General features: G+C 56.7%; 10 protein-coding genes across 10 annotated transcripts; 6 read left to right on the top strand and 4 right to left on the bottom strand.

Moving 5' to 3' along the window:
- Positions 1-396: 396 nt before the first annotated feature.
- On the top strand, positions 397-1,563 carry C8Q71DRAFT_793366 (putative methyltransferase-domain-containing protein; the record flags this gene model as incomplete). The annotated part of the gene is made up of 7 exons (XM_047925469.1): positions 397-580; positions 605-675; positions 739-869; positions 928-1,005; positions 1,119-1,302; positions 1,369-1,419; positions 1,489-1,563. 7 exons carry the CDS (start codon positions 397-399, stop codon positions 1,561-1,563), a joined length of 774 nt encoding a protein of 257 aa, XP_047784483.1.
- A 747-nt stretch (positions 1,564-2,310) lies between these two features.
- C8Q71DRAFT_729554 (uncharacterized protein) lies at positions 2,311-4,179 on the bottom strand. Its single transcript, XM_047922038.1, has 7 exons — positions 3,915-4,179; positions 3,748-3,860; positions 3,544-3,674; positions 3,038-3,490; positions 2,774-2,977; positions 2,478-2,721; positions 2,311-2,449 (listed from the first exon to the last, which is right to left on the bottom strand). The coding sequence occupies exons 1-7, from the start codon at positions 4,049-4,051 to the stop codon at positions 2,349-2,351; spliced, it is 1,383 nt and encodes a 460-aa protein (XP_047784484.1). The 5' UTR covers positions 4,052-4,179; the 3' UTR covers positions 2,311-2,348.
- A 796-nt stretch (positions 4,180-4,975) lies between these two features.
- On the top strand, positions 4,976-7,655 carry C8Q71DRAFT_9661 (monooxygenase). The gene is made up of 11 exons (XM_047929222.1): positions 4,976-5,239; positions 5,306-5,425; positions 5,481-5,642; positions 5,701-5,914; positions 5,986-6,086; positions 6,166-6,200; positions 6,256-6,426; positions 6,490-6,545; positions 6,602-6,636; positions 6,693-6,719; positions 6,773-7,655. Exons 1-11 carry the CDS (start codon positions 5,210-5,212, stop codon positions 7,490-7,492), a joined length of 1,671 nt encoding a protein of 556 aa, XP_047784485.1. The 5' UTR covers positions 4,976-5,209; the 3' UTR covers positions 7,493-7,655.
- A 499-nt stretch (positions 7,656-8,154) lies between these two features.
- C8Q71DRAFT_9586 (monooxygenase) lies at positions 8,155-10,685 on the top strand. Its single transcript, XM_047929219.1, has 11 exons — positions 8,155-8,323; positions 8,388-8,507; positions 8,571-8,735; positions 8,793-9,006; positions 9,069-9,175; positions 9,234-9,268; positions 9,325-9,495; positions 9,545-9,600; positions 9,653-9,687; positions 9,743-9,769; positions 9,822-10,685. Exons 1-11 carry the CDS (start codon positions 8,291-8,293, stop codon positions 10,530-10,532), a joined length of 1,674 nt encoding a protein of 557 aa, XP_047784486.1. The 5' UTR covers positions 8,155-8,290; the 3' UTR covers positions 10,533-10,685.
- Positions 10,686-10,793: 108 nt separating this feature from the next.
- C8Q71DRAFT_852202 (uncharacterized protein) lies at positions 10,794-12,409 on the bottom strand (the record flags this gene model as incomplete). Its single annotated transcript, XM_047926807.1, has 5 exons — positions 10,794-11,132; positions 11,192-11,395; positions 11,461-11,910; positions 11,967-12,094; positions 12,145-12,409. The coding sequence occupies 5 exons, from the start codon at positions 12,407-12,409 to the stop codon at positions 10,794-10,796; spliced, it is 1,386 nt and encodes a 461-aa protein (XP_047784487.1).
- Positions 12,410-13,139: 730 nt separating this feature from the next.
- On the top strand, positions 13,140-15,649 carry C8Q71DRAFT_9779 (N-acetylhexosaminidase). The gene is made up of 11 exons (XM_047929232.1): positions 13,140-13,803; positions 13,866-13,903; positions 13,967-14,018; positions 14,069-14,218; positions 14,276-14,393; positions 14,446-14,712; positions 14,769-14,817; positions 14,874-14,958; positions 15,012-15,052; positions 15,114-15,211; positions 15,262-15,649. The coding sequence occupies exons 1-11, from the start codon at positions 13,279-13,281 to the stop codon at positions 15,495-15,497; spliced, it is 1,659 nt and encodes a 552-aa protein (XP_047784488.1). The 5' UTR covers positions 13,140-13,278; the 3' UTR covers positions 15,498-15,649.
- A 151-nt stretch (positions 15,650-15,800) lies between these two features.
- Positions 15,801-17,183, bottom strand: C8Q71DRAFT_825594 (uncharacterized protein; the record flags this gene model as incomplete). The annotated part of the gene is made up of 2 exons (XM_047926282.1): positions 16,828-17,183; positions 15,801-16,613 (listed from the first exon to the last, which is right to left on the bottom strand). Exons 1-2 carry the CDS (start codon positions 17,008-17,010, stop codon positions 15,801-15,803), a joined length of 996 nt encoding a protein of 331 aa, XP_047784489.1. The 5' UTR covers positions 17,011-17,183.
- On the top strand, positions 17,164-18,930 carry C8Q71DRAFT_729586 (uncharacterized protein). The gene is made up of 8 exons (XM_047922039.1): positions 17,164-17,296; positions 17,348-17,372; positions 17,466-17,469; positions 17,497-17,619; positions 17,669-17,929; positions 17,980-18,120; positions 18,178-18,510; positions 18,562-18,930. Exons 1-8 carry the CDS (start codon positions 17,233-17,235, stop codon positions 18,772-18,774), a joined length of 1,164 nt encoding a protein of 387 aa, XP_047784490.1. The 5' UTR covers positions 17,164-17,232; the 3' UTR covers positions 18,775-18,930.
- Positions 18,931-19,832: 902 nt separating this feature from the next.
- C8Q71DRAFT_864563 (uncharacterized protein) lies at positions 19,833-23,126 on the top strand. The gene is made up of 4 exons (XM_047928265.1): positions 19,833-21,036; positions 21,165-21,883; positions 21,934-22,215; positions 22,267-23,126. The coding sequence occupies exons 1-4, from the start codon at positions 19,854-19,856 to the stop codon at positions 22,717-22,719; spliced, it is 2,637 nt and encodes an 878-aa protein (XP_047784491.1). The 5' UTR covers positions 19,833-19,853; the 3' UTR covers positions 22,720-23,126.
- On the bottom strand, positions 23,087-25,007 carry C8Q71DRAFT_9766 (uncharacterized protein). The gene is made up of 4 exons (XM_047929229.1): positions 24,956-25,007; positions 24,685-24,857; positions 24,569-24,617; positions 23,087-24,481 (listed from the first exon to the last, which is right to left on the bottom strand). The coding sequence occupies exons 2-4, from the start codon at positions 24,714-24,716 to the stop codon at positions 23,318-23,320; spliced, it is 1,245 nt and encodes a 414-aa protein (XP_047784492.1). The 5' UTR covers positions 24,717-24,857; positions 24,956-25,007; the 3' UTR covers positions 23,087-23,317.
- Positions 25,008-26,094: the final 1,087 nt, after the last annotated feature.

Consider the following 26,094-nt stretch of genomic DNA (forward strand, 5'->3'; position numbering starts at 1 on the left):
GTTTCTCTCTTCCCCCCATGCTAATTTATTAAACTTCATGCATCATGACTATGGACGAACCGGTTGATTACCGCGCACATCGCGCACACGCGCCTACACACGAACCCGCCTGACCGCATTCATTGCGCCTCGTAACCCGTCACCTACTACATACAAACGACCATAGACTACCAGTACGATTTCACTTACCCGACAGGACTACCGGCTTGCAAGTGGCGCATTATAATGCCCACTATTGTACGCACCGGCAGTCGCCGCGTCTTAGCACGTTTTGTTTGCTTGTGGCGGTTAATAAATGCAGATTTCATCATCATCATCATCAGTGACTGCTCGCAGCGGCATATGTAACTCACACAGTACTGTATGATAGAGTGCAGCAACCCCGCCTAGCCTAACATGATTGACCTTGCCCTCGAAGAAAAGCTCGATGACCTCGACCCTCTCCGGCACCTCCGCGACGACCTCGACCTCGACTCCGACCCCAAGACAACCCGCACATCGGACGGCTTAGTCCCCGCCCAGATCCCGTCCATCCTCAACCAGAGAATCGAGCTCGCGTTTCCTCGGGGCCCGGAAGACGGTCAAAGTGCGGATGCTTGCAGAGGGGACATCCTCATCAAGCTTGTGGTGGACGCCTCGCCGGGCTGCGGGGGTATTGCTTGGCCTGCGGGAGAGGTGCGCTATTCAAAGCTCGATTCATCAGGAAGCCGGGGTTTGACAGAGCCTGTCGATGGATAGGTACTGTCGCGATACATATCGCGTCATGGCTCTCTCGAGGGGCAGACGGTGCTCGAGCTCGGGAGCGGCACGGGCCTCGTGGGGCTCGTCGCGGGCAAGCTAGGAGCGGAGGTATGGATCACCGACCAGGCGTACGTACCAGCTCTCGCGTGCGATCAATATGGATTGGCTGGTAACATGTTGACGTAGGCCGCTCTTGTCGATCATGCGGCGCAACGTAGCCATGAACGACCTCTCCGCACACGTACACGTCGCCGAGCTGAATTGGTTTGTGCCCTCTCTTCCATTGCTTCCTTTTCTCCTTAGTATTGTCGCCCATCCGTCCTACCTGTTCGGCTCGTGCATCACGTGAATATTTATTAACACCGCTCGCAGGGCAGGGGCTCGCCACTCCCTCCGGACATCCATCGTCCCTCCGTGATCCTCGCTGCCGACTGCGTCTACTTCGAACCTGCGTTCCCACTCCTCGTGCACACCCTCGCCGAGCTTGTCCCGCGCCCCTCCGATTCTGACGCTGCCTCCGACAGACCAGAGGTGTTATTCTGCTACAAGAAGCGGCGAAAGGTACGGTTTGTCTACGATATCGACGCACGCGCGATGTGTATGGGTGGTATTGACTGATTGATGCAGGCCGACAAGCGGTTCTTCACGTTGCTGAAGAGAGAGTTCACCTGGACCGAGGTACGCACTTGCTCAATACTTCACGAAGGCTGCGCTTAACTTGTCGCTCGTTGCCACTCAACTCCGTAGGTGACAGATGACCCAGACCGCGAAGTATACGCTCGCGAAGCGATCTCGCTCCTGCGACTCACGAGGAAACGCTGAGCGACGTCATCAGCCGACTGTATGTTTGAACTGGGATTGTGACGATGCCTGAGACTCTTCCTAAAGCCGGAGTCAAGGGTCCAGGCAGGAACGTCGACGAGAAGTGAGAAGCCGATAAATGATGGTGTGTAGTTGTGTACGATATATGCAATTCTATGACAGGGAACTATAGAGAGCGTACTACAGCTGGGTCCTGTTGAGGAGAGCTGAAGTGCTGGCACTTCTATCCTAATCTTGTTGACATCGCCCCGCACACTATTGTCAGCCCTCCAAGGACAGGTTCTAGGGCTCGTTCTGTTTGAGGATGACATCTAAGTCCGCATCGGCGGCGCGGTTTCGTCCCAAAATGCTAGCAAGGTGACTTTGGCTTGCAGGTGAGTATCTTGCGTGTTAGTCACGGTGTTTATTATGCCACGAGGGAGTCTTTCGGGAACGCTGGAGCTGTACGCTCACTCGGCCTTGCGATGATGTGCGATGACCTCGTGTATACTATCACGACACGAATATTGACGACTTCAACGTTATCACTAAGTGGAAAGTGTGGTCAACCTCAACCTCGAGGCCTTCATAATGGCTTGACATCCCAATTCAGCTTTGTTCTACTATGCAGAGATAGGCCAAGAAAAGGCCATGCGTATTGTACACAAGAGATATGTTCTGCGATTCTGCATGTCAACAAGAGGTTCCTACTAATCCCCAGCCGGTAACAACACGCTGCACAAAAACACCGAGACGGCAGACACTTACAAGCGTAACAAGAATATGAGCTTCATCGAGGCAGTGTTCTACTCCGTCTTCAACCGCTTCGCCTGTGCCCGAGACCGCGTCCCCTTCGGTCTGTACTGCACTACCTCGACGTCCGACTCACCCGCGGAGTTCACCAGGTCGATGATCTCCCCGTTAGTTCACCAGGTCGATGATCTCCCCGTTATCCTCGCTGCCATCGGCATCATCATCGTACTCGGGCTCGGATGGCTCAGGTGTCGCTGACACCGAACGGCGTCGCTTGTGCTTCGAGGACGCTTTCGCACCTGTCGAATTAGATGGCCCTGTCTTCCGCTTCGTCTCCGGCGGTGTGAAAAAACGGTAGTTCCTCGCGAGGATGCGCTGGAACTCGACATCATAGCCGACGCACTTCATCGCGTACACACGGATTTCCTGGTTCATTTATATTAGAATGGCTCTCGCAGTAAGCGCGAATCAGACCCACCTCTTCGCCTCGCTCGTAAGCAGCTGCGACGTCTGCCCACGTCAGCTTCGTCTTCGCCATCTTCATCTGCTTTTTGTTATCGAGCATCTTGGACACTTCGCGCTGTGATGGCTCTCTCTCGTGGGTCTTCCGGAGATACACCCTGGCGGCGATGTCGTTACTTTGCGTTCTCTTGAGAACAGCCTTCGCCCATGTCTTACGGACCTGCATGACACGACGTCTTGAGCAGTTGAAAACCATAGCAGTATCACTGGAAGGACGCACCACGGGAGACTGACTGATAAACTCGTCCTTGGTGAGACACTCCGATTGGTACAATCGATACTGTCCCATATATTGCCACAACGCCGGAGTGGCTTGCGTTCTCACGAAGAGCCGGTTCAATCCAGTTGCGTACTTGCGCAGGCGATCGGCAGATCTGTATGTAAAGAGTAGGCCGGGGTCTCCTGGGTTCACAGGGGCGTGTGGGTTGTAGTCGAGCCGCAGACACATGAAGTCATCCAGTTTGTGGAAGTGGACCTTCCGCCGCTCGGGCCGCGGGAACGTGTCGACGAAGCTTCCACCGTAGAGGTCGTGAAGGTAATGCCGATTGAACATGAAGCTCAGCGTGGTGTCGTCGTTGAGCTGGATTGGGTGGCGCTCCAGGCCGACCGCGCGGATGCGGTCGGTGACGATCCTCCAGCTGAACTGCGAGTCCTTTTTGATCTTCACAGCCGACTTGAGGACCTTGTTCAGCAATCTTATATGCAGAGCGATCGTTAAGAACCTACGTTCGTTAGCTGTGAAGCAGCTTCTTGCACTTCTTTGTCGGATAAGACATGAACCACACGACCCGGAGCTGACGGGATGCGGTCCAAGCTGATGTCCTCGGCGGGCTCTGCCTTGCTAATGGTGGCATCGGCTTCAATGCCATACTTAGTGAGTATGTAGCATTGGCGACCACAGCAACGGCGGCCACATGGAAAACTACTCACATATGTTATCTCGAGTCTGTCCTAGCGCGGCCTTCCGTAGCTCCTCGCGTTTGACTTCTTTGTAGGTGGGCAAGAGGATGTGGCTCATGCGCGCACGGCGAGATCCCAGGGCCCTAGAAAAATTAGAAGCGTCACCGAGAGGCTCCGTCTTTGCGTGCAATGCATACGCAGCGCCGACATCGACATCTGCATCTAGTGCCAGTGGTGGCTCCACTATCTGCTCACTGGCCATGGCAGGCTCGGAATTCATGTGTTGCACAGCCTGATTGCCAACCGTCGGTTCCTCTTCAAGTTGAGGTTGCATAGTTCATGTACAAAGAGTTATCAGTTCCTCAGTTATCTGGCTGTCGCGGAGCAAGCCAACAGCGACGAACACAATCGAAGATGAGTCGGCGTGAATATGTATCAGAGAGCGCGAGAGGAGGGGCAAGGGCCGTTAGCGGCGCGATCGAGTCGTTCCGGCGGGCCCGCTTGAAGCGCCGGTCCGTCCAGCCCGGCGGGCTCCCTCCTCCATGTTGTCAATGTTCGTGGTCGCGGACGTCGTCAAGACTTCCAAGTCGTAGCCCAGGAACCTGGGCTGCATGAAACCAGCTCGTAGCCAAGTGCATGCAACGCCTAGCGGACAGGGTGAGCTTGGTATAATGTTGGGATAATGAGTTTGCTGTTCTCATTTCAGGCCTTTGGTGAAGTTTGGTCGCTGGCGAATTGGTTGTTCTCCTCAAACCCCTCCTCCATCAACCTCCACCACCTGCTGATGTTCATGTCGCATGCGATCATCAGTGTCTTGACAGTGCGCGCTTTTAGGACGTAGATCCAACTCATCAGATACCATGCGCATTCCTGGACGCGTTGTTTTCCTCCGACTCGGAACCGGACCACCCCCGCGGCGCAACGTCGCTTGAGGTTGCTTGCCCAATGCCGAATCGTTTGCAGTAAGCATTGCTACATTGCGCTCGCTCATATATCAGTGTGAGTTGATTGTGTTGGATGCGGTATCGGCTAAGGCATATCATGCGATCCCCGGGCGTAGTCTGTCAACCCTGCCATCATGTCAGTCGAAGAACCTGCGCACTGCGTATAAGTACCAGTGTCCCACCCACGCCTTCTCCGTGCGTTGCTTGACAGAACGCAATTCGTAGGCTTCGAGTCTTCTGGGCCATCAATCGAAGGGGGGACACGTCCGGTCATGTCATCTACACCCGCATGTTGCCCGCATGCGCACCTAACAGTGTAGCCCGACCCCGTCGGCCGAGGTGGAGACCCTCGTATACCTCCACAGCTTCGACACTACTGCCATGACAGCTTGACTCAGATGTCAATCATCACAGTGTTTCGAATGCTCGGGGAGAGACACATAGGCCGCCGTGCTACAGCATCGCGCCCGTATTTAAAGCTGAACTGACCCTCTAGCAGACGACTCGTAGAGCCACACTCGACTTTGGTTCAACTGAATCTCGCTTCAATGGCTACCTCTTCAACCCCCGTTCTGATCGTAAGTGCCACTAGTCACAATGATGATCAGCACTCGTGACTGATCATCGCTGACGATCCATTGCAGGCAGGGGCAGGGCCTACGGGGCTCGTCCTAGGGCTGACGCTCCTTCAGAACGGCATCCAAGTCCGTATCATTGACAAAGACGCAAATCGACACCCGGGTCAACGAGGCTCTGGCTTGCAGGTGGGTGATTTGTGCATGACTGACCGTGCACTGCTTTCTCACAAAGAACACGCAGCCGCGAACATTGGAGCTGTTTCGCTTCCTCGGCGTCCTGGACGATGTACTCGCGAAGGCATTGTCTGGCTTTCAGAGGCGCGAGTACAAACCAGGTGGGGTGGAGACACTCAAAATATCGACAATAGCTCCCATCGAGGACCCCACCCCTTCGACCCCCTACGTAAGTTTGATCGTCAATACCCAGTGATCTTTCCTTGATTGACATCAACATGCGGTAGATGAACGCGAAGATGCTGGGCCAGTACAACACAGAGGCGATCCTCCGCTCGCACATCGAGCGCCTCGGCGGCTCCGTGGAGTACGGCACGGAACTGCGTAGCTTCGTGCAGCACCCTGATCGCGTCGAGGCGGTGCTTGCCACCAAAGACGGCGAGACAGAGAAGACGGAGACCGTGGTAGCCCACTGGATCGTGGGCTCTGACGGGGCTCGAGGTAAGCCGTCAGCGTGTCAGCGCTCCTGGACGTCTGATACACTGACGCATGACGCATCTGCACCACCACAGGTGTCGTCCGCAAGCAGCTGGGCCTGTCCTTCCTCGGAGAGACTCGTGTGGAGGGTCAGTTTCTGCTGGGCCTAGTAGAGACACAGGGACTCGATACGGAGGTGGGTGTCAAGCCAGCCATGCTACTTGCTTTGATCTACCGACGCTCGCTAACCGCCGACTCACTGCGATGCTCGATAGTACTGGCACATGTGGGGAAGCATAGGCGTTGGCGGGTACGTTGCCCCATGTGTATTGGCAAACGTGTGAAACCCTAACATTCTCACGTAGACTATTGTTAATCCCCACTGAGAGGCCTGGATGGTTCAGCTTCATCACCACGGGGGTCACAGATTCGGAAAAGCTGTTGGCGGACAGGGATGGACTCATCGCGACCTTCTACAGGCTAGTCGAGCGAACAGACCTGGTGTTTGGTCAGCTTGAGGCAGTCTCATACTACAGGTTAATCTCATCTATATATAGTGGCCGTTCGGATGGCTCACTGATATTCGCTATTGTCTGTAGACCGAACATCCGCATGGTAGACAAGTTCGGCGAGGGCAGAGTTTTCGTAGCTGGAGGTCAGTCTAGCGGTTGCTACTGGGCATGCCAGCAGAACGACTCACAGAGGATGTAGATGCGGCACACGTTCACAGTCCCGCCGGTGGTCAGGTAAGCCGAACATAGACATCATCCATCCGTCGAAGCCCGCCTGACACCCATGATAGGGCTTGAACTCCAGCGTTCAAGATGCCGTGAGTGTCACACTATTTACAATGGCTGCATCGAGCTGACGATTCCCATCAAGTTTAACATCGCATGGAAGCTTGCGCTCGTCGAGAAGGGCCTCGCCTCCCCGTCCCTGCTCGCCACCTACACCGAGGAGCGCCTCCCCGTCATCGCTGCGATGTTGCAGAAGAGCACCAAACTCTATGACGCAATGCAGAATAACGCGGAAGAGGGCTGGAACCGTGGCGGAGACCTGCGGATGCTCGGTGTAAACTACCGCTGGAGCTTGATCGTCGTCGACGAGCGCACGCCCAAAGCGCAGTCACCGGAGAGCGTGAACCCGTACGGCTCGGGCAATGACGGCGAGCTAAGGGCGGGCGACCGTGCGCCCGATGCGCCAGGCCTTGTGCCAGTGCGCGCTGGAACAACCGTGGCGGACGGCGCGACGTCGCTGTTCAACGTGTTCAATCCTAGCCGTCACACGGTGCTGCTGTTGAATTTGCCTGCGGAAAAAGCGGAGCAAATTGTCCGGGCTGCGCAAAGGTACCCCATTGGATCCATCAAGACGGTTGTGGTCCTCCCACAGGGCACGTCCGACCCGCAGGTCGCTGGACAACCCGACCTTGCGGCGGTCGACAAGGACGGTCATGCATACGCAGGATACTTGGTATCCCCGGAGAAGCCAACTGTTGTTATTGTGCGTCCGGACGGAGTCGTCGGAGGGATTGTGTACGACTTGAGCGGCTTCGAGAAGTACTTCCGAGGCGTTTTCTCTGTGGTGATTGGCGATGCGTTGTGATAGTACCGGCGCCCATGAATCCGAATTTCGGTGACATGTACTAGTACCAGTAGCAAATGCTAATCACGAGTTTCTCGCCACTCATCCTCTCCGACCGTTCGAAGGCCCGTGGAAAGAAAGCGAGTTATGAGTGTCTCAAGTTGATATCGATACTATCCTGGCAACTGCAACATAGCAAATGCGAGACCTGCAGGACAATGATGTACGATGGCCTGCTATAAGTGCGCATGCCACCTACGTGCGCAAATGCTGAATTCGAAGCCGCGTTGCTCACACGCATGTTGCCAGTGGCAAGTTGTGGCCGTCAAGCGTCGCATTGCTTGCGATTGGAGGATACGATTCGTACCGGCGGTCGGCCCCGATGCGATCTCAATCAGGTCGTTGTTGAACTTGCAGTATACGTCACTTTATCAGAAGCGACAAGGACAACCACCGGCGCACTGCGGCGCATGACTCGGAGTGGAACGGCGAGTCCAGATTTATACGGGCCCTATCACGACGCGGGCCGAGGAGAAACGTAAGTCTTCCACATGTCCTGGAGTCCACACTTCTCTCATCCAAGTAGCGACGTTGACAGGCGGCCTGGTCAGACACTTGCGCCGACCCGCCGCGCGTATCGCTGCGCTTGTCGATTCTCAGCTTCATGGTCTGCAAGGAGACTATATCTAGTACGTGCGCAGCCGTTCGAGCGGCGTATAAGAGGCCGGCTAGGATGGGGTAGCCCTGCAACAGCGGCTCTTCCAGCTTCAGCAGACGACCAATCGGGCATCACACGTAGTATTAATTTCCGACAACGCAATGTCCAACACCTCTCCAGTTCCTATCCTCATCGTAAGCGCAGCTAGCAGTGAACTGTTACCACTTTGTGCTTATCATCTTCGATGTTGTGACATAGGCCGGCGCAGGGCCCACTGGACTCATCCTGGCGCTGACGCTCCTTCAGAACGGCATTCCAGTCCGCATAATTGACAAGGACGCAAATCGCAACCCTGGCCAACGCGGTGCCGGCTTGCAGGCAAGTGCTCCTTGTAGAATCCTTGGATTGCGGCATTTGCTCACAAGAAAACGCGTGATTTAGCCACGGACTCTAGACCTGTTTCACTTTCTCGAGGTGATCGACGACGTGCTTGCGAAGGCATTGCTCATTATGCCCGGTCATCAATACAAGCTCCCAGGTGGGGTGGAGATACTCAAAGTAGTCATCATGACTTCAATCGTGGAGCCAACGCCTTCAATCCCCTACGTGAGTTCGGGTGTCGACTCTTTATCCCCGATTGACACCGTGACGGACGTGCGACAGAATAACGCGAAGCTGCTTGGCCAGTACAACACGGAGGCGATCCTCCGATCACACATCGAGCGTCTCGGCGGCAAAGTGGAATACGGGACAGAGCTGCGTAGCTTCGTGCAGTACCCTGACCGCGTCGAGGCGCTGCTTGCCACCAAGAACGGCGAGGCGGAGAAGATTGAGACCGTGGTAACCCACTGGCTTGTAGGCTCGGACGGGGGCAGAAGTGAGCCGTCGGCGCTGCTAGCAGACAGTGTCTGGTTTGCTGATGCGATGTTAATGCCGCAGGTGCCGTCCGCAAGCAGTTAAACCTGTCCTTCATCGGAGAAACTCGTACGGAGGGCCAGTGGAAGGCGGTGCTCGGTCTGGTCGAGACGCAGGGACTTGGTACCGACGTAGGGGCCAAGATATACACATTGTTAGCGCTCCCTGACTGACCACAACACCCTGTAGTACTGGCATCAGTGGGGAGACATTAACACTGCCGGGTGCGTTGTCCCTCTCGTATGTGCGGGGCGTAGGACCACCTGATATCTCTGCGCAGAGTGATGATGATGCCCACGGAGAGGCCCGGCTGGTTCAGCTTTATGTTGAAAGCGGCCGCGGATGAGGAGAAACTGCTGGTGGACAGGGATGCACTTGTGGAGGTCTTATACAAGCAAGTCGGGCGGAAGGATCTGGTGTTCGGGCAAGTCGAGGCGCTCTCGTTGTACAGGTAAGTCTTGTCCACACGCCGTAGGCCGGCTCACCTAGTGGGTACCTAGACCGAACATCCGCGTGGTCGACAAGTTCAGCGAGGGCCGGGTCTTCCTTGCTGGCGGTGAGTCTGGCGGCTACTAAGCGCATAGTGAATTGACTCACGAACGACGTAGATGCGGCGCACGTTCACAGTCCCGCCGGTGGTCAGGTAAGTGGAACGCCGACGTCGTTGAGCTTGAAAATCTGTCTGACATGCTGTTCAGGGCCTGAACTCCGGTGCTCAGGATTCCGTGAGTGTCGTGATGTTACAACCACGTCCTACAAGCTGACGAACCACCTTAGTTCAATCTCGCGTGGAAGCTCAGCCTCGTCGAAAAGGGTTTGGCCTCTCCTTCCCTGCTCGCCACGTACACCGAAGAGCGCCTCCCCGTCATCGCCGCCATGTTACAGAAGAGCACGAAGCTCTACGACGCGATGCTAAAGAACGCCGAGGACGGTTGGAAGCGTGGTGGCGACCTGAAGATGCTCGGCATCAACTACCGCTGGAGCTCGATCGTCGTCGATGAGCGCACGCCAAAGGCGGAGTCGCCCAACGACGTGAACCCGTACGGCTCCGGCAACGACAGTGAGCTCAGGGCGGGTGACCGCGCGCCGGAAGCACCGGACCTCGTGCCAGTGCGCACTGGAGAGGCGGACGGCGCGACGTCCCTGTTCAACGTGTTTCGGCCTATGCATCATACGGTGCTGTTGTTCAATCTGCCCGCGGAGGAGATGGAGCAGCTTCTGCAAGCGGCCCAGAAGTATCAGGCTGGCTCCGTCAAGACAGTGCTGGTCTTCCCGCAGGGCACGTCCGACCCGCACATCGCTGGTCAACCCGACCTTGTGGTGGTCGACAAGGGTGGCCATGCGTACGCAGGGTACCTCGTGTCTCCGGAGAAGCCGACAATCGTGATCGTGCGTCCTGATGGAGTCATCGGCGGGATTGCATACGGCTTGAAAGGCTTCGAGACGTACTTCCGGGGCGTATTTTCTGTGATTGGCGATGCGCTGTAGTATAGTAGTTTATACCCGCGGACCCGAAATTCAACCTGTGCTGTACTAGTAGCCGATAGTAATAATCATTGACTCCCCGCTCTAGTTATTCCGAAGTCCTCGCATGTCTGGCGAATGAGATCCGTTTGACCAATAGCAAAGAACTGCAACTTGAAGTCCGTAAAAACAACAGGTGCAAGGCAGGCTGAGCGACGATGCAAACTTTAAAGCACTAGTACGCACTCATGTGAGGTACCGTTGCCCAAATGCACGGTGCGCATCCTACTCGATCTTCAACCGCTTCGCCGGTGCACGCGAGCGCGTTCCTTTCGGTGCGACACACAGCACCTCAGGCTCAACATCCAACTGATCCCCCACATCCACCAAGTTTACTACAACCGTAGTGTCGTCATTGCCATCCGCGTCGTCAATATTGTCGTCCTCGGATGGCTCCGGTGTCACTGAATCGGGAGACCTGTGTTTGCGCTTCAGAGCCGCCTTCGTGTCACCCCGCGGCTTTTGCTTTGATTTTGGTGGCGTGAAATGCTTGTAGTTCCTTGCAAGGATCTGCTGGAACTCGATGTCATAGCCGACACATTTCATTACATATATGCCCATAACCTATACTGGTGGTCAGTATTGTACGCTCAAGACCGTGATTGGAGCACTGCACAGCTCACCTCTTTTCCGATCTTGAATGCTGTAATAATGTCCTCCCAGGAGAGCTCATTGCAGATTGTGGCCATATGAGATTTGCTCTCAAGAAGTGTGGAGATCTCATCCTCAGGAGGCTCCTGTTGATGCCTCTTTCGGTACCAGACTCGAGCAGCAACTTCGTAGCCCCAAGTCTTCAGAAGGATGTCTTGACCCCACGTCTTCTGCACCTGTAGCAGATGTGCTGCTCTGTCAACCATAAAGCCAATGTTGCAATGACAATTAAGTGACGTACAGCAACTGGCTGCATTGCAAACTCGTCAGTTGTCAGTGACTCTGAGACAATCATCCGATACTGCCCCATATAGCGCCAGAGTGCAGGCTTCTCCTGTACCCTCACACAGACACGATAAGAAGTACGGGTGAAGCTGCCCAGGTCATCCGCTGGTGCATCAGAAAAGAACAGCCCAGGGTCACCAGGATTGATAGGCGCATGTGGGTTGAGGTCTAACACCACACACATGAAGTCATCGACTTTGTGTACCAGTCTCTTCTTGGGGTCCGGCCGAGGAAAGGTAGCCACAAAACTGCCCCCGTAGAGGTTGTGCAGGTAGTGTCGATTGAACTTGAAGTTGAGCGTCACTTCATCCAGGTCTATTGGGTGCCGACCCAGCCCAACAACCTTCATTCGATCCGTGACGACTTTCCAGCTGAATTGGCTGTCCTTCTTGATTTTGACAGTTGGCTGTGAGAATACTACATCAGCAATGATATACTTAGTAGAAGTAGGTGCAGACATACATTCTTGAGTCGCTGGGCTACTTCCCGCAACTCCTCTTCAGACAGATTCCGGTGCGAGTCTGCCGGTCCGACCTCCGGCAGGAGACGCGAGTCGTCGATGGGCTCCGCCTTCACGCCCACACCTGGGACTACACGCTCGATCAAGATTACAGCTTGAAGTGACACACAAAGGACGCACCTGCGCCCTCTTTTGAATCCGTGGACGAAGCATTTCGAACCCGCTCTTCAGCGGCCCGGGACGCTCGGGGCCTCACCGAGTCCTCGTACGTCGGGATAAGAACAAAGTCTATGAGCTCACACGAGCGTCCTTTGATCCGGGACCTGAACAACGCGTCGTCGAGAGGTTCCGGCTCCTCCTTCTTGCGCGACACCCTTGGGCGGTTGTCGCCGTTCGCGGTGAGGTCTACTAGGCTTGCGATGTCCTCGACTTTGGGGTTCAACATATTCCTAGTGAGCCACGTCGTGGGAAGTACTAGCCAGAAAGGTTGAAAGTGTTGCGAAGACGAGAGTCCCGTGCGGTGTGACGCTGTTATGAACGATGCTAAGCAGCGACGTGAGACTCGAGTCGATCGGCGCCAGTACTGGCTACGGCAAGTCACCTTCCATTTTTGTCAAGCGGTTGAGCCGGACCGCCTGCGAGACGCTCTGCGCGCCTCTGAACCTGGCCACGGCCCACGTTCGTCCGAGTCGTTTGCTCCGCCACATAAGTCACTGGCCAATCGTGCACCTCCTCAGACAGGACGATGTTCCCTCCAGAGCTGCTTGTCGACGACGCCGCCTTCTGATGCACCGCAGTCTCTGCAACCGTACCAGCAGATGATATACTTCTCCGAGTACATGTTACTGATCACCGCGAATTCAAGTTCGTGAACTTGGACTCGGTACGTAGTCCTTCGATCTGCATATTACTGTAATCTTGACGGCTTGACAAAAAAAACTCATGCGAGAATCGGATGATTCGGTGTCTGCGCCTATCCCTGATAGATCAGCAAGACTCTAGGCTTGCAACCGCCTCAGATGAGTGCGCACTTGAGCGACAGTTGTGACCCAAGCAGGTCGATCTCGTCACGCCGTGAGCGACCACAGTGTGTATGACAGGTAGGCCTAATGGGTTATATGGACGTCCGTCCGGCAGAGAACTCGTGTCGACTTATTTTAGGAGGGTTGCAGCAAATTCCCGGGCTATCTTCAAAAGAAGCCGCACATGTGGTCTCGATAACGGCACGATTGGACGGACTCTGGCTCACAGGTAGGGTATTTAAGGAGCGGGGCACCCTGCCACAAGAGCGTTGGGGCCTGCACGAACCCCGCGATGATGTCTTTATGGCTGGTCCTGTCGGCCGCCGTTTCACTGGTCGGTGCTCTTTGGCCGTTACCTCAGAATCTCACCCAGGGCAACACCGCTCTACGCCTCTCTGGGAACTTCGACATCACGATCTCGCCCGGCATCTCTGAACCTCCTCAAGACTTATACGATGCTATCTCCCGAACAAGGTCCCATCTGTTCACCGACGATTTGGGAAGACTTGTTGTGGGTCGTGGAGCAGGCGACGTCAGTACATTCGAGACGGCGGCTTACTTGTCTAGCTTGACGCTGTCTCTGGAACCTGGTTCTTCCGTCCTGTCAATCACTGCCGAAGCTCAAAAGCCCTTGGAGGAGAGGGACGAAGCGTACACCCTGACCGTTCCGTCTAATGGCAGTGTCGCGTCAATCACGGCGACTTCTACGCTTGGACTCCTCAGAGGGCTAACAACCTTCGAACAACTGTGGTACGAATATGATGGGACCATCTACGCCGTGAACACGCCTATTCAAATTGAGGATGTGCCTGCATACGTACGAGAGATGTACATCGTCGAAGTTCCTCAGACTCTCACATTGCTTCGTTCCTGCTATAGCCATATCGTGGTCTGATGCTAGACACAGCACGTAACTAGTGCGTCTCGCACTACCTCTGTTCAGGCTTGCGTTGTGTCTCACTCAACTCGGCGTGACGTAGTTTCCCGGTATCCGACATACTACGGACGCTGGACACGATGAGTTTGGTCAAGGTCAGCATCACAGCTCTTCCTTCAATCTACAGTGCTAAGTGCCGTCGCAGATCAATGAATTCAACTGGCACATTTCCGACAGCCAGAGCTTTCCTCTGCAGATTCCGGGGTACATGGAACTCTCCGAGTATGGCGCATACTCGCCACAGATGATCTACAGTCCGAATGACGTCGAGTATATCGTGTCGTACGCAGGCGCGGTGAGAGTTCCCGTGCTAGATGTACAACGCGGAACTGATAGACAGAACGTTGTTTAGCGAGGTATCGACGTAATGGTTGAAGTCGACACGCCGGGGCATACTTCCATCATAGGGGAATCTCATCCGGAATTCATTGCTTGCTACTTGGCTCGCCCCTGGGCGTCGTATGCCGGAGGTACGGAAGCCTTCATGATTTTCGCAGTGAGGTTCTCAATCGGATGTCTCAGAGCCACCCGCCGGCCAGCTCCGTTTCGCCAATGCGACGGTCGCGAACTGGAGTGCGGAACTGTTCACGGCAGTCGCGCAAATGTTTCCGTCATCGATGGTCAGCACGGGCGGCGATGAGATTCAGACGTACTGTTACGACATGGACGAGGAGACCCAGTATGACCTGAATAGCACCGGCCGGACATTCAACGAGGCGTTGACGGATTACGTTCGTGGGACGCATGGCGCGCTCGCTGCTGCTGGGAAGACACCTGCTGTCTGGGAAGGTACGCGTAGGATATCTTACAATGGGAGTTCGATACTGATGTGCGAGCCTACGTAGAGATGGTGCTCGACTACAACCTGTCCCTTTCATCCGATACGCTTGTCCTGTCAGTGTACCTGGAACATACGCACGACTCGCCGCTAATGCTTGTCTTTTCACTAGCGTTTGGATATCCTCGGACGATGTCAAGGCAGTGGTGGACCAAGGCTTCAGGGTCATTCACGCGGCATCCAACTACTTCTACCTTGTGAGTGATGGCAATGTGATGGAGTTTGTCTTCAGGCTCATCTGGCGATCTAGGACTGCGGTGCAGGCGAGTGGGTCGGTGGCGACCCGACTGGGTATGGTTCTCCTTCGATCGGCATGCATGACACGAAATAACAATACGCCCCGTGCATTCAGCAACAGCTGGTGCGACCCCTTCAAGACCTGGCAATACGCCTACACGTTCGATCCCCTCGCCAACCTGACATCCGACCAGTACTCCCAGATCATGGGCGGTGAGTCTCCTGGGTTCTAGTTCGTCGACAATGAGCTCACACCACTTCAGGTCAGCAATTGCTTTGGACCGAACAATCAGGGCCCGATAACCTCGACCCGATAATTTGGCCTCGCGCTGCCGCCTCCGCTGAGGTGTTCTGGAGCGGCGCGGGTGGCAACGTCACAGCTGCGCTGCCACGCTTACACGACGTATCGTTCCGGATGCAACAGCGCGGTGTGCGCTCGATACCGCTGCAGCCTCTGTGGTGTGCGTTGCGGCCATATGAGTGCGACCTTGACTGGTGAGGTAGTACATACCACTGGACATAATATCTCTAGCCTCGAATAATTAGTCATGCATGCAACGAAGTGTTTCTCTTGGGACGTTGCTGCTCTCAGCATGCGCTGAATGACCGTCGTGCGCCGCAGGACAATATGATTATCATCTATAGAGGGCCTGGCGATACCGTGTATAGGAATCCAGGATAGCTGCCAATGCAGGGAAGGATGACGTTGTACAGCTTGTGACGGACCGGATTCGGTAATAAATGGTAGCTGAATTGGGTTCGTAGAACAGGTAACAAGGCAATAAGTTAGCGTGTAAGTAGTTCAACCTCTCGATTGCAAGAACGCGTCGAGCTCCGCATCGAGCTCTTCCTGTGTCTTCCGCGGCCGCGGAGTCCCTCGTTCCCGCTCCGTCCTCTCCTCGTGCCCACCGCGCCTGTCTCGCCTTGGAGAACGCGCGCGTCGAGGGAGATCTGCGATGATGCGATCGGCGAGCGATCGTGTAGGCGCGGCGGACGTGCGTTCTAGGAGGGACTTCCCGTTCGACCGTATGCGGTCCGAGCGCATCCTTGACGGAGGGGATTCGGGTCGCGCTTCTCTGGATAGGAACGAGTCCAGCTCCTCGTCCAACTTGCCCTTCTCTATCCGTTCCTCCAGCTCGCCCCCTCTTCTCCGCTTCCGCTGCCGTCCATCATCTCTATCCGTCTCATCTTCATCGCCCCGACCAACTTTCCCAGCCTTGTCTCCATACTTCTTGTAGAACGTGCTCTCGCTCTTCGCGCCGCGCTTCTTCACGTCCTGCCGCGTGGCCCATCGCATGCGGATCACGCCCTTGAGCCCCTCCCCCTTCCCGAGACTCTTGTTGATTCTGTCTTCGGGAGGCCACAGTGTGACGGGGATGGGTTTCGCAGTGACGGACCCGTCCTCGAGTGACGGCTCCTCCGCGATAGACTTTGTGAGGAGACGGTGGGCAGACCGCGCAGCGGCTTTGGACGGAAACACGAGGATGCATGTCGTGTCGTCGATCCACTCTAGTGCCATAGGGCGCGAGTCAAAGTGCGAGACGTACGCAAAGATGCTCTGTGTCGGTAGATGCGAGATCGGTGTGCCCTTCAGCAGGATGGCATTGCCTCTGTACTGAGAGTCTAGACATACATCAGACACACGGAGAGCAATGTTCGGACATGCGAGCAACCTTCTTCCATCTCTATGTCTCCTTCCGGGTCTCCGTCCTCAGCATCCACATGGTTTCGCTATTGGTCGTTGGTCGGTCCGGAGCGTCGAGCAAGTCATCGGTGACTCTCTCGTTAGGTTCTTGCGTTTGCGTTCGTTAACCACTCGACCGGCGCACCTTTCCTAGCCGCGTCCCCGCCGTTTCAGAGAGCAGATATACCTTCGTGTTGCCTATTCGATCGGCGAGCTGGGCGTGACCAGGTTCGGCGGGCGGTGGAGGCGGAAGCTGGTCATATGGGGTAATATCATCGTATGAAAGAGTCTCTACGCCGGTTTCAGCTAGTTCTGGATTGATATCCATGTTCGGGGGCGGAAGATGAAGTACAGGAGAGGTCTGAGTGGAATCGAAGTGGTCTTTGTCTGTGCTCACAGCACCGTGCACGACTCCCGGACCGCTAGATGTCACGACCACGTGACGTCACACCGTTTTCCCTTGTCGCAAAAGAGCGGCCCGAAACAAGCCCGAACGTCGAGTACTCGTCTTCAATACTTCAGCTTCACCTCGATCACACATAGCACCTCAATGGCAGAAGCCTCAGAGACAGCCCCTGTGGTGAACAAGAACAAGAAGAACAGGAAGGAAAAGCGTACGTATACTCTACATCGACCACATTTTCCGACGCTCATACACTGGATAGCTTGGGACACGGACGACATAGACCAGTGAGCTCGTCTTCTGAAGCCTGCCTTGTTCTCCATACTCACAGTGATTGTTAGTGTAAGCTTGATTGTCAACTTGTCTTAACCTTTCCTAAGCCCTGTTTAGTGGAAGATCGAAACATTCAAGCATGAGGATAACAAGGGCGGTACCTTCAAGGAGGAGTCTTCGTTCGCCACCTTGTTCCCGAAGTACAGAGAAAAGTACTTGCGGGAGGTATGGAGTGCGGTTACACAGGCTTTGGATGCACATGTGCGTACCCGCCAAACGCTAACGTCTTCCCTCTGACCGCACGCTACAGGGCATAGCCTGCTCGCTCGATTTGATCCATGGATCCATGTCGGTTCGGACTACACGAAAAACTTACGACCCCTACATCATCCTGAAGGCTCGGGATATGATCAAGCTCCTCGCGCGTGGTGTAGCCATCGGCCAAGCTGTGAAGATCCTTGACGACGCTGTGGCATGCGATATCATTAAGATAGGCAATATCGTCCGGAATAAGGAGCGCTTCGTGAAGCGGAGACAGAGGATCATAGGACCTGACGGTAGTACGCTCAAGGTGAGTCATGAAGTGTCTGTATAGTTGAATGCGCCTAACGGCAAGCATAGGCAATCGAGTTGTTGACACAATGCTACGTTCTCGTACAAGGGAACACCGTCAGTGTGATGGGGCCATACAAGGGCCTTAAGGAGGTCCGACGGATAGTACTCGACTGCATGAAGAATATCCACCCTATATACAGGATCAAGGTGAGCACAATGTCCTTCAGTGGGCGGCAGGTTCTTACGATGTGCCTACATATACAGGAGCTCATGATCAAGCGCGAACTTGCAAAAGACCCCCAGCTGGCTAACGAGTCATGGGACCGCTTTCTACCGAAGTTCCGTAGACACCACCTCAAGACCTCTGAAAAGACTTCACGGAAGAACGAGCGGATACAGGAGAAGGACGAAGCCCGGAAGACTGCGGGCTTGGAACCGGTTGGGGCGGGCAAGAAGGAGGCGCCTGCAAAGAAGGTCTATACCCCCTTCCCCCCACCGCAGATGCCTCGAAAGGTCGACCTGCAACTAGAATCTGGAGAGTACTTCCTCAAAGCGCACGAGAAGCTTGATCGTGAAGAGCGGAAACGCAAAGAGAAGGTAAGGGGTGCTCGCCTCTTGTCCTCGCAGCTATTCTGACTGTTTTCATAGCAAGAACAAGTCGCTGAAGAGCGGCGTGTCAAGCGTGCCGAGGCATTCGTGGCACCGGTCGAAGATGCTGCCCCAACGGTTGAGGAGAAGCGCAAACGGCGGCGGGAGCAGCAAGTGGAGGAAGCAGCGCCCCACGACGACTCAGGGCGCAAAGAGAAGAAAAAGAAGAAGAAGAAGGCAAGAGTCGAGGGCGTAGATGAGAGTGCATCATAGTCCTAGTGGATGGCAGCGCTGTAGATGTTACATTTTTCCCATTCTTCTACACTTTCTATCAACTTTCTGCGCACGTTTTCTATCTCGTGGTTTGAGCGTCGTTTCGGCGGGCAGCGTGACGCAAAAGCTGGGTGGTGTCACGGAGTGACGCAAGGTGACTTCCCGCTTTACTCCGCTACGATGCAAAACCCGCCGGCCTCTGTCGAAGACGTCCACGTCGCCACCGCTCGCAACGACTGCCTACCTTACTCATTCTCTTAGTTGGAGATCAACCCTGATCTCTGTCTTCTGGCTCTCCAGCGGCGACGATGAACAAAAACCCCTTTGTCACGACGGCTGCGTATACCCCTCAGCAACCCCCTTTGCCTCCTGGTCCCCCTCCGCCTCAGCCCACGCAACCTGACTATTCTGCGTACTGGCAAGCCGCTGCAGCAGCGCAGCACACTCAGGCGGCGCAATCATACACGGCGCAGCAATGGCCTGCAGCGGCCGCAGCCGCACAGGCGGCCCAAGCTGCCACCGCGAGACCTCCCGCAGACCAGTCTGCGTTGTATGCGAACTATGGATACGGCAACCAGCAAAACCGTAACTGGCAGCAGCAACAGCAACACCACCAGCCTCAGCAGCATTTTCAGGCGCAGCCGCCGCCGCCCGTCGCGCAGCCACCACCACCACCCCCTCAACCGACATACAACCCGTATCAGCCCCAGGCGGGGGCGTACCAGCAGCCATATGTTCCCCAAGGCGGCCCTGCTCCTCAGCAAGTCGCTGCTGCGCCCTACCAGCCTCCTGTTGCTCCCGCCCCTTTCCAGCAACAACAGCAACAGACGTTCTTCCAGCAGCAACAAAGGCCGCAGCAGCAACGCCAGAACAACCGCAGTTTCCATCATGCCTCGCCTCCTCAGCCGCCTCCAGCGAAGCGACAACGGTTCGACGGGCCGAACCAGAACCGTGGACCCGCGCCTCCGCCTCCCCAGTTCCAGCCACCGCCGCCGCCTCCACCGATGCAGCAGCAAGGCATGTTCGGGCAGGGCCAGCAAGGTCCCGTGAACCAGGGCTTTGGTCGTGGAGGTGGACCTATGGGCGGTAGTCGCGGAGGCTTCAATGCCGCACGCGGCGGCACCAACCAGGGTAGTCGCGGTCGCGGTGGGCCGATGGGCATGAACAGGGGTGCTGCCCGTGGACGGGGTGGAGGATTCAACAACGCGGGTGGACGAGGTGGTGGAGGTGGACAGGGCGGCGGCAGCTTCAGAGGCCACAGCTCGAACCGCGGCTTCGGCAACCGAGACAACCGTCGAGGTGGGTCGTTTAATGCTGGCGGTAACTTCCACCAGCACGGCCACCAGCAAGGCTACCAGCAGCAGCACCAACACCAACACCATCAGCAGCAGCAGCACCATCACCAACAGCACCAAAGTTACTCGAATAACAACAGTTTCCGCGGCCGCAACCAGGGCTTCACGCATTCTTCGCGCGGAGCTCGGCATGATTCTCATGCTAGCCACGGCAGAGACAACGCGAGCGTAGCCTCTGCCGGGTTTTCGTCCGGTAAGAAAGAAGAGAATCGGCGCACGCTGACCGATTTTAAGATCGTGGGGCTCGAGATTCCCGAGCTTTCTTGGAGCTGGAGTGTCTCGAAGTCTGATGCTGCCGATGCACCGGTCAAGACGGAGGACGTCCCGATTGCTATTTCGTCTACTGCGACTGCGGGTGCTCAAAGCACGGGCGACTCTCCTGTCAAGACAGAGCCTGTAGCTACCACGTCCGACGCGCCTGCTGCAGGTGCGGCGTCAGCGTCTGGAGATGTCTCTGGCCCTAGCCAGGCCTCTGTCATTAAGTCGGAGCCAACGGCCATATTGCCCCCTCCGCCGTCGCGGGTTCGCATTTACTTCCACACGCCTGTGACTGCTGACGATTCGCATCTCATTTCGTCTGCCGCTCCATATGCTCAACCCTCCACTTCTCGGAAGGGCAAGCGTAAAAAACTGGAGGATGATGATGGTGATGTCGAGGATGGTCGTGGTCCTCCCCCGCCGGCGCCGCATTCCTCAGAGATGGGACACGAGCATGATGTTGCTAGTATGGATGGGACTGAAACTGCGTTCGGCCGCGATAGCGTCGCGCCGAGTGTTGCGGAATCGGCCAGCGAAGGCGACTGGCTCATGGCTGCCATTGGCGGCGAAGAAGGGGAGGGCGAGGGCATAGACCATGCAAATGGCGACGAGTATCATGATCCTGACGCAGACGCGGAGGGCGAATATGGTAAGCTCCCTCTTTCGTTCGGGCCCGTGCAGTGCGGACGCGGAGCGCGCTCGAACGGCTGCGTTCGCACCACTGATTCCTTTTCTCTCATTCTAAAGACACTTCTGGCTATGATGATGTTCAAGGAGAGGGTCATGACGAGTACCACGTGGGTGGCGACGAGGGTGCTCACGATGCGGGCGAACAGCAGCATGACGAGCATGCACCGTCTGCCGAACAGGGCGGTATGTCCGTCGATCCACAAGTTGCCCCTGGCCCAGAGAATTCGGCGCACAGCGGCCCTAGCGCTTCATCAGGGGCTGGAGACCCTTCTAGCAATGCTGTCAATGGCTCTGCACCCGCTCCGTCATCTGCATCTCCCGGCATTCCTACTTCTGTGGATTCAGCATCCGTATCTTCTGCTGTCGGTGTCACTAACCCTTCTTCGAACGGTGATGCTCAGGCTTCAGTACAGGCTGGAGTTGCGCCGTTGCAAGCTACGGAATCGCTCGCCTCTACCGTGCCCGATACAGACGTACAAGGCAAAAAACAAGACCGCGAAGATACTGCGCCTACTGAATCCGCCATGGATCAAACGCAGCCTGCGGACGAGACTTCCTACCAGGTCGACGAATCGTTCTTATCGAATGGTGGTCCCTACGCTCCCGATCCATCTAGCTCGCAGGCCGGAAAGTCTGGCCGCGTTGCATCTGCGAACCGTCTCTCTGCGGCATACGCCGCGGGCACGCGCAGAATGGTGGTCGACGCTGAGATTGTCGAGTCGCTGAAGGTGTTCAGAGCCGAGGCTCGTATCGAGGTGTACATGAACGTCGACAGAGACGATGCCGGGGGATACAAGGGTATCATGGTTCGTGCACCTCATCATCAGCAACTTCTCTTGCTCACTTCCTCCCACAGATGGAAGCCTATTCGGAGGCAGCTGCATCATACCTGCCTCTCGAGATGTCGGAAGCCATGGAAGCTGATCCGACTGTGCCGCCATTCTCAAAAGCCACGCTTCCGACGAAGATGACCCTGATCGCCCAGCTCGATCGTCAACGTCCGTTGTCTGAGCCCCGATGGGTAAAGACCGGTGATGTCCACGAGTGGCTCAAGAGCATGTTCGGACGCATGTTCTGGGTCGCCGGCGACGCGGCTGAAGGCTGGGAGAAGAAGATCCAAGTCGTCGACCCCGATCCGGTTCGTCCTTCACGCTCCCCGTCACCTATCTTGTCCTCACGCAGTCTGCAGGCCCCCACCATCTGGACCGTCCTCGAGACATGGGCGCAGAACTCCAACATCGGCCAACAAACCGAGCGGCAGCGCTTCCTCCGCACGCACATGACCGAGACCGACAACATTCTCGAGATCCTCCTCCGGCTAGTACGGGGAGAGCGCTCGGGCACAGGCTTCCAGCAGGCGACGCCCGCCGTGGCCTCGCCGAATCTCGCGGGCCCGCTACTGACTGCGCTCTCGCCGGGCGCAGCGCACGGCGCGCAGCAGACGCACGTCTCGCTCGCGGTGCTGGCGATCTTCCGACTCGCGGTGGAGTACGCGAAGCGTGTCTCGCCGGAGAATGGGAAGCACGAGGTGGAGGAGCGTGCGGGCGAGATCATCCGCTCGCTGCCGTCGCATCTGCTGTACAAGAGCCTGGACGGGATCTTCAAAGAGTGGAAAGCGGACAAGAAGGGCGGGAAGGCGTGAATGCGGTGCGGGTCTGGCTCTGCTTGCCTGGTCGGTCTGGCTGGTTTCTTGTTCGGCTTGCCGTTACTGTACTCCCCTTCGTCAACTTGTTGCGTTCGGACATTTCTTGCCCGCTCCACCTTGTTCCCCCTTCGCATGTGTAGAGTGCGCCCAAATGCTCCTGCTTCGTTGACGGCGTGTTTGTTCGATTCAATTGTATCTTGTACACGCGTTTGACCCCAATGTTCTCCCCCCAACCAATTCTTGCGTGACGCGCATTCCGGGCACCATCAAGCACATTGCTGACGGGGCTTACGACGGGGGACCGATCCTATGAATGTGAATGGCAAGATGCCGTATCGACGCGTTTGTCCGCTATGCATGTGATCCAGCTGAAGGCGAATGCCAACATACCGAGTTAATATGTACTATCTACGAGAGAACTGACTAGCAAGAGGGGTAATCCAAACCAGAGACGGGACTCGAGAGAACAAACGCAGACGCAGAACCGAGACACAGAGAACTAACTACAGGCATGACGAGTCGTAACGCCGAGCCTACGCCCGGCCGTCTATCCACTTCCACCACTCCCCGTCCGCTCGTTCCACAACAGGCACGCTCACGCGCCATTCGTCGCTGGCTTGCCATGCCCGTTCGCGTGCCCGGGCGAGTCGAATATCCCCTTCAGCTTCCCGAATATGCTCGTCCGCTTCCTCCTGACGGTCTCGCCCGCGCCCGCGCGACTCGCGTGCGTCTCCAGCTTCTCCTTGCTCGGGCTGCTCACGGGGCTCGACGTGGGGGAGTCGCCGAGGTCGGTGAGGGACGCGTGCGCGCTCGAGCTCGAACGCCGGCTGTGCCGCGCGGAGAGCGAGGGGAAGCGCATCCGGCTGGACTTTTCTTTGGGTGTGGTCGGTGGGGACGGGGAGGCGGGCGCGGGGGTGCCGTTGGGGGCGCGCTTCGCTTCTGAGGTGCCGTTGGTGGTGGGCTTCGCTTCTTCGGAGGAACCGTTCACGGCGGGCTTCGCCTCTTCCAGTGCAGGTGTGCCGTTCGTGGCGGGCTTCTCGGCGCTCTCGGGGACGACCACTGCGGGCTCGCCCTCCATCGCCTGCTCGCGCTTCGCCTCGCCCACGAGCGACTCCCCCGCGACCTCGTGCGTCGACGGCGCGTTCTCCCCGTCTATCCCGCCGTACGCCTTGCTCGTGCCATTCACTCCGTTCGTAGCTGGGACTGGGTCAACCGAAGTGCCCTCAACGATCGTTGATGCAGGGGGCGCGGGTTCGAGCGGGAGGATGTGCACAGGGGCCTCCGGTGCGAGCTCCGGCGCGGCGGGCTCGGAGGGCGGTGAGACAACCCCTGGTGCGACGGGCTCGCTTGTTGGTGTCGGCTCTACCTGTGATGGCGCGGGCTGCGGGTCTGCGGGCGGGGAAGACAACGATGTGGGTTTCACAGCGGGTGTGGAGTCTGCGGCGGGCGACGGACTCTCGACGGAAGGCGCCATCGCCTCGACCATCGCCGCGGCGGTCTGCGAGAGCCCCGCGACCGCGTTTTTCACCGTGTCCACCACGCCTGCGCTCGCCGCTTCCTCTGCTTTCGGCTCTGGGGCGGGTGGGGCGGAGTAGACGTTGTTGAGGTTGCCGATGGGGTCGACCTCGGTGGGCTGGCCGTCCGCGGTGGTCCAGCGGCCGTCGACGATGTACTTGTACACGACCTTCGTGCCCCACGGCACGCGCGCGGTGCCCTCGAAGCCCGCGGGCGTTTTAGAGAGGTGCGTCGAGCTCGACCACTGCCAGCACGCATATAGTCACGTCGAAGGGAGGATAGCGGTCCGCTGCGTCAGCGACGGACGCGCGCGGTGGATGGGAAGACTCACCCCGTCGAAGGAGCCCGTGACGATTACGTTGTGGGCGTCGGTGTAGGGCCTGTGAAGGATGGGTGTGCCTGTCAGCCTGCGTGTACGATCGTCCGGAGAGGGGCTTGTTTACGCACCACCGGAAAGTAATCTCGTGTAGCTCGGTCATCGCCGTCTGCACTGTCGTGAATTAGTCGTTGAGGGGGTTCCTGCGGTGTATGGGTGCGTTTATGCTGGGCGGAAGTGAGTGTATGCGCAATGTGCGGGGGCTGACAGGCAGCGAGCAGGCTGCTGCTGGAGGTGCTGGAGTCTGGAGATGACATCGACCATGGACGCGTGACGCGGGGCGGCAGCGGAGAATATGAATAAGCGCGTTGTTGGATGCGGGGCTCGAAGACGCTAGCTCACTCACCGCACTGGCGACTTTGACGACGTTGACGACGACGAGGAAGGTATCCGGACGGGGGGCGGGGCGGGGGCTGGCAGAGGAGGGCCCGTTTATAGGCGGGTGATGGGAGACGTTCGGTTGGGGAGTGTATTGGCAGGGCTTCCGACTCTTCGGTCGCGGAACGTGGCTGCTGCCTGTCAGTGTCGAGACCGCCCTCCGCTCCCCATTCAGATCAACAGATCCTTCCGTCAGCCTTCCCGCCCACCATGCCCACTCGACATTGCTCTACTGCGTATCAGCTGTCTGACCTGCTAGCCCCTGTCATCTTGCGACGAAGGGAACATCGGGGACAAGGTGAGCCCGCTCTGTGTTCGTGCATTCGTGCGGACAAGGTTGACAGACCGGCGGTCCAGCCACCCTGCTCGTCTGATAGGAACATACCTCGAATTGTCAACGAGGTTCTTGGCCAATACAGGCATGTATTCCGCCCATCTCGATATCATCATGTCTGCTGTTCGTCTGTTCTCAGATCTGTCGCAAAGTGCAATGTTCGAGAGACTGCCAGCGGTAAGCTTAAACACGCTTTTATCAACCCCTGCTTCTGCCGACCGTATCAGGATTCGCCATCACAGAACTTCGCGATATTCAGCGACGTGACCGTGCATCGCTATGATTACCGCAAGATCACGACGAAGCTACGCATCTCGTTGCAGATTTGGGAAATTGAAGCGCTCCTTATAGCATCGGTGCAGTGCAGCATCCCTTTCCCTCATGCTTCGCGAGAATGAGTTCTTCGCCCCTTATGTAGTGACTATAGCGCTAGTTGATGAACGTAACACTCTGGACGGTCATAGTACCAGTACTATAGTCGCAGCGGCATCTTCAGCGTACTATGTAACTCGGCTGTAGTTACAATGTTTTCGCTTTCGCTGAGAACGGAGTGTGATAGCAGGACTGCAAAAAAACGCGTTTAGTGCACCCATAATCCAGCAGCAGTCCACAGACACCGAGAGTCCGAGAGCGTTTCGTGGGCGGCGCGAATGCCCTGCCAGGTATGGAAGGACAGTACTCGGGCGGCAATTCTAAGTTCAAGTTCAACTCGACCGACGCCCGAGTCTCACTAGTGTTGCTGCTTAGCCTCGCTCATTTCAGTGTCGCA

The sequence above is a fragment of the Rhodofomes roseus genome (genome assembly GCF_022264815.1).
Source record: "Rhodofomes roseus strain CIRM-BRFM 1785 chromosome Unknown C8Q71scaffold_1, whole genome shotgun sequence".
NCBI lineage: Eukaryota > Fungi > Basidiomycota > Agaricomycetes > Polyporales > Fomitopsidaceae > Rhodofomes > Rhodofomes roseus.

Coding starts and splice junctions, on each gene's coding strand:
- C8Q71DRAFT_9779 (XM_047929232.1), top strand. CDS start 13,279: ATGATGTCTTTATGGCTGGTCCTGTCGGCCGCCGTTTCACTGGTCGGT. Junction 14,219..14,275: donor TCGTGTCGTACGCAGGCGCG/GTGAGAGTTCCC, acceptor AACGTTGTTTAG/CGAGGTATCGACGTAATGGT. Junction 14,713..14,768: donor GACACCTGCTGTCTGGGAAG/GTACGCGTAGGA, acceptor GAGCCTACGTAG/AGATGGTGCTCGACTACAAC.
- C8Q71DRAFT_9766 (XM_047929229.1), bottom strand. CDS start 24,716: ATGACCGAGCTACACGAGATTACTTTCCGGTG. Junction 24,618..24,684: donor CACGAGATTACTTTCCGGTG/GTGCGTAAACAA, acceptor CATCCTTCACAG/GCCCTACACCGACGCCCACA. Junction 24,482..24,568: donor TCACGGGCTCCTTCGACGGG/GTGAGTCTTCCC, acceptor GCGTGCTGGCAG/TGGTCGAGCTCGACGCACCT.
- C8Q71DRAFT_864563 (XM_047928265.1), top strand. CDS start 19,854: ATGGGCGGTAGTCGCGGAGGCTTCAATGCCGCACGCGGCGGCACCAAC. Junction 21,037..21,164: donor AGACGCGGAGGGCGAATATG/GTAAGCTCCCTC, acceptor ATGTTCAAGGAG/AGGGTCATGACGAGTACCAC. Junction 22,216..22,266: donor AAGTCGTCGACCCCGATCCG/GTTCGTCCTTCA, acceptor CGCAGTCTGCAG/GCCCCCACCATCTGGACCGT.
- C8Q71DRAFT_729554 (XM_047922038.1), bottom strand. CDS start 4,051: ATGCAACCTCAACTTGAAGAGGAACCGACGGTTGGCAATCAGGCTGTG. Junction 3,861..3,914: donor GATGTCGATGTCGGCGCTGC/GTATGCATTGCA, acceptor TAATTTTTCTAG/GGCCCTGGGATCTCGCCGTG. Junction 2,722..2,773: donor CTTACGAGCGAGGCGAAGAG/GTGGGTCTGATT, acceptor TAAATGAACCAG/GAAATCCGTGTGTACGCGAT.
- C8Q71DRAFT_9586 (XM_047929219.1), top strand. CDS start 8,291: ATGTCCAACACCTCTCCAGTTCCTATCCTCATC. Junction 9,007..9,068: donor AGGCTCGGACGGGGGCAGAA/GTGAGCCGTCGG, acceptor TTAATGCCGCAG/GTGCCGTCCGCAAGCAGTTA. Junction 9,496..9,544: donor GAGGCGCTCTCGTTGTACAG/GTAAGTCTTGTC, acceptor GTGGGTACCTAG/ACCGAACATCCGCGTGGTCG.
- C8Q71DRAFT_9661 (XM_047929222.1), top strand. CDS start 5,210: ATGGCTACCTCTTCAACCCCCGTTCTGATC. Junction 6,087..6,165: donor CACAGGGACTCGATACGGAG/GTGGGTGTCAAG, acceptor GATGCTCGATAG/TACTGGCACATGTGGGGAAG. Junction 6,546..6,601: donor CAGAGTTTTCGTAGCTGGAG/GTCAGTCTAGCG, acceptor CAGAGGATGTAG/ATGCGGCACACGTTCACAGT.
- C8Q71DRAFT_729586 (XM_047922039.1), top strand. CDS start 17,233: ATGGCAGAAGCCTCAGAGACAGCCCCTGTGGTGAACAAGAACAAGAAG. Junction 18,121..18,177: donor ACCCTATATACAGGATCAAG/GTGAGCACAATG, acceptor CTACATATACAG/GAGCTCATGATCAAGCGCGA. Junction 18,511..18,561: donor AGCGGAAACGCAAAGAGAAG/GTAAGGGGTGCT, acceptor CTGTTTTCATAG/CAAGAACAAGTCGCTGAAGA.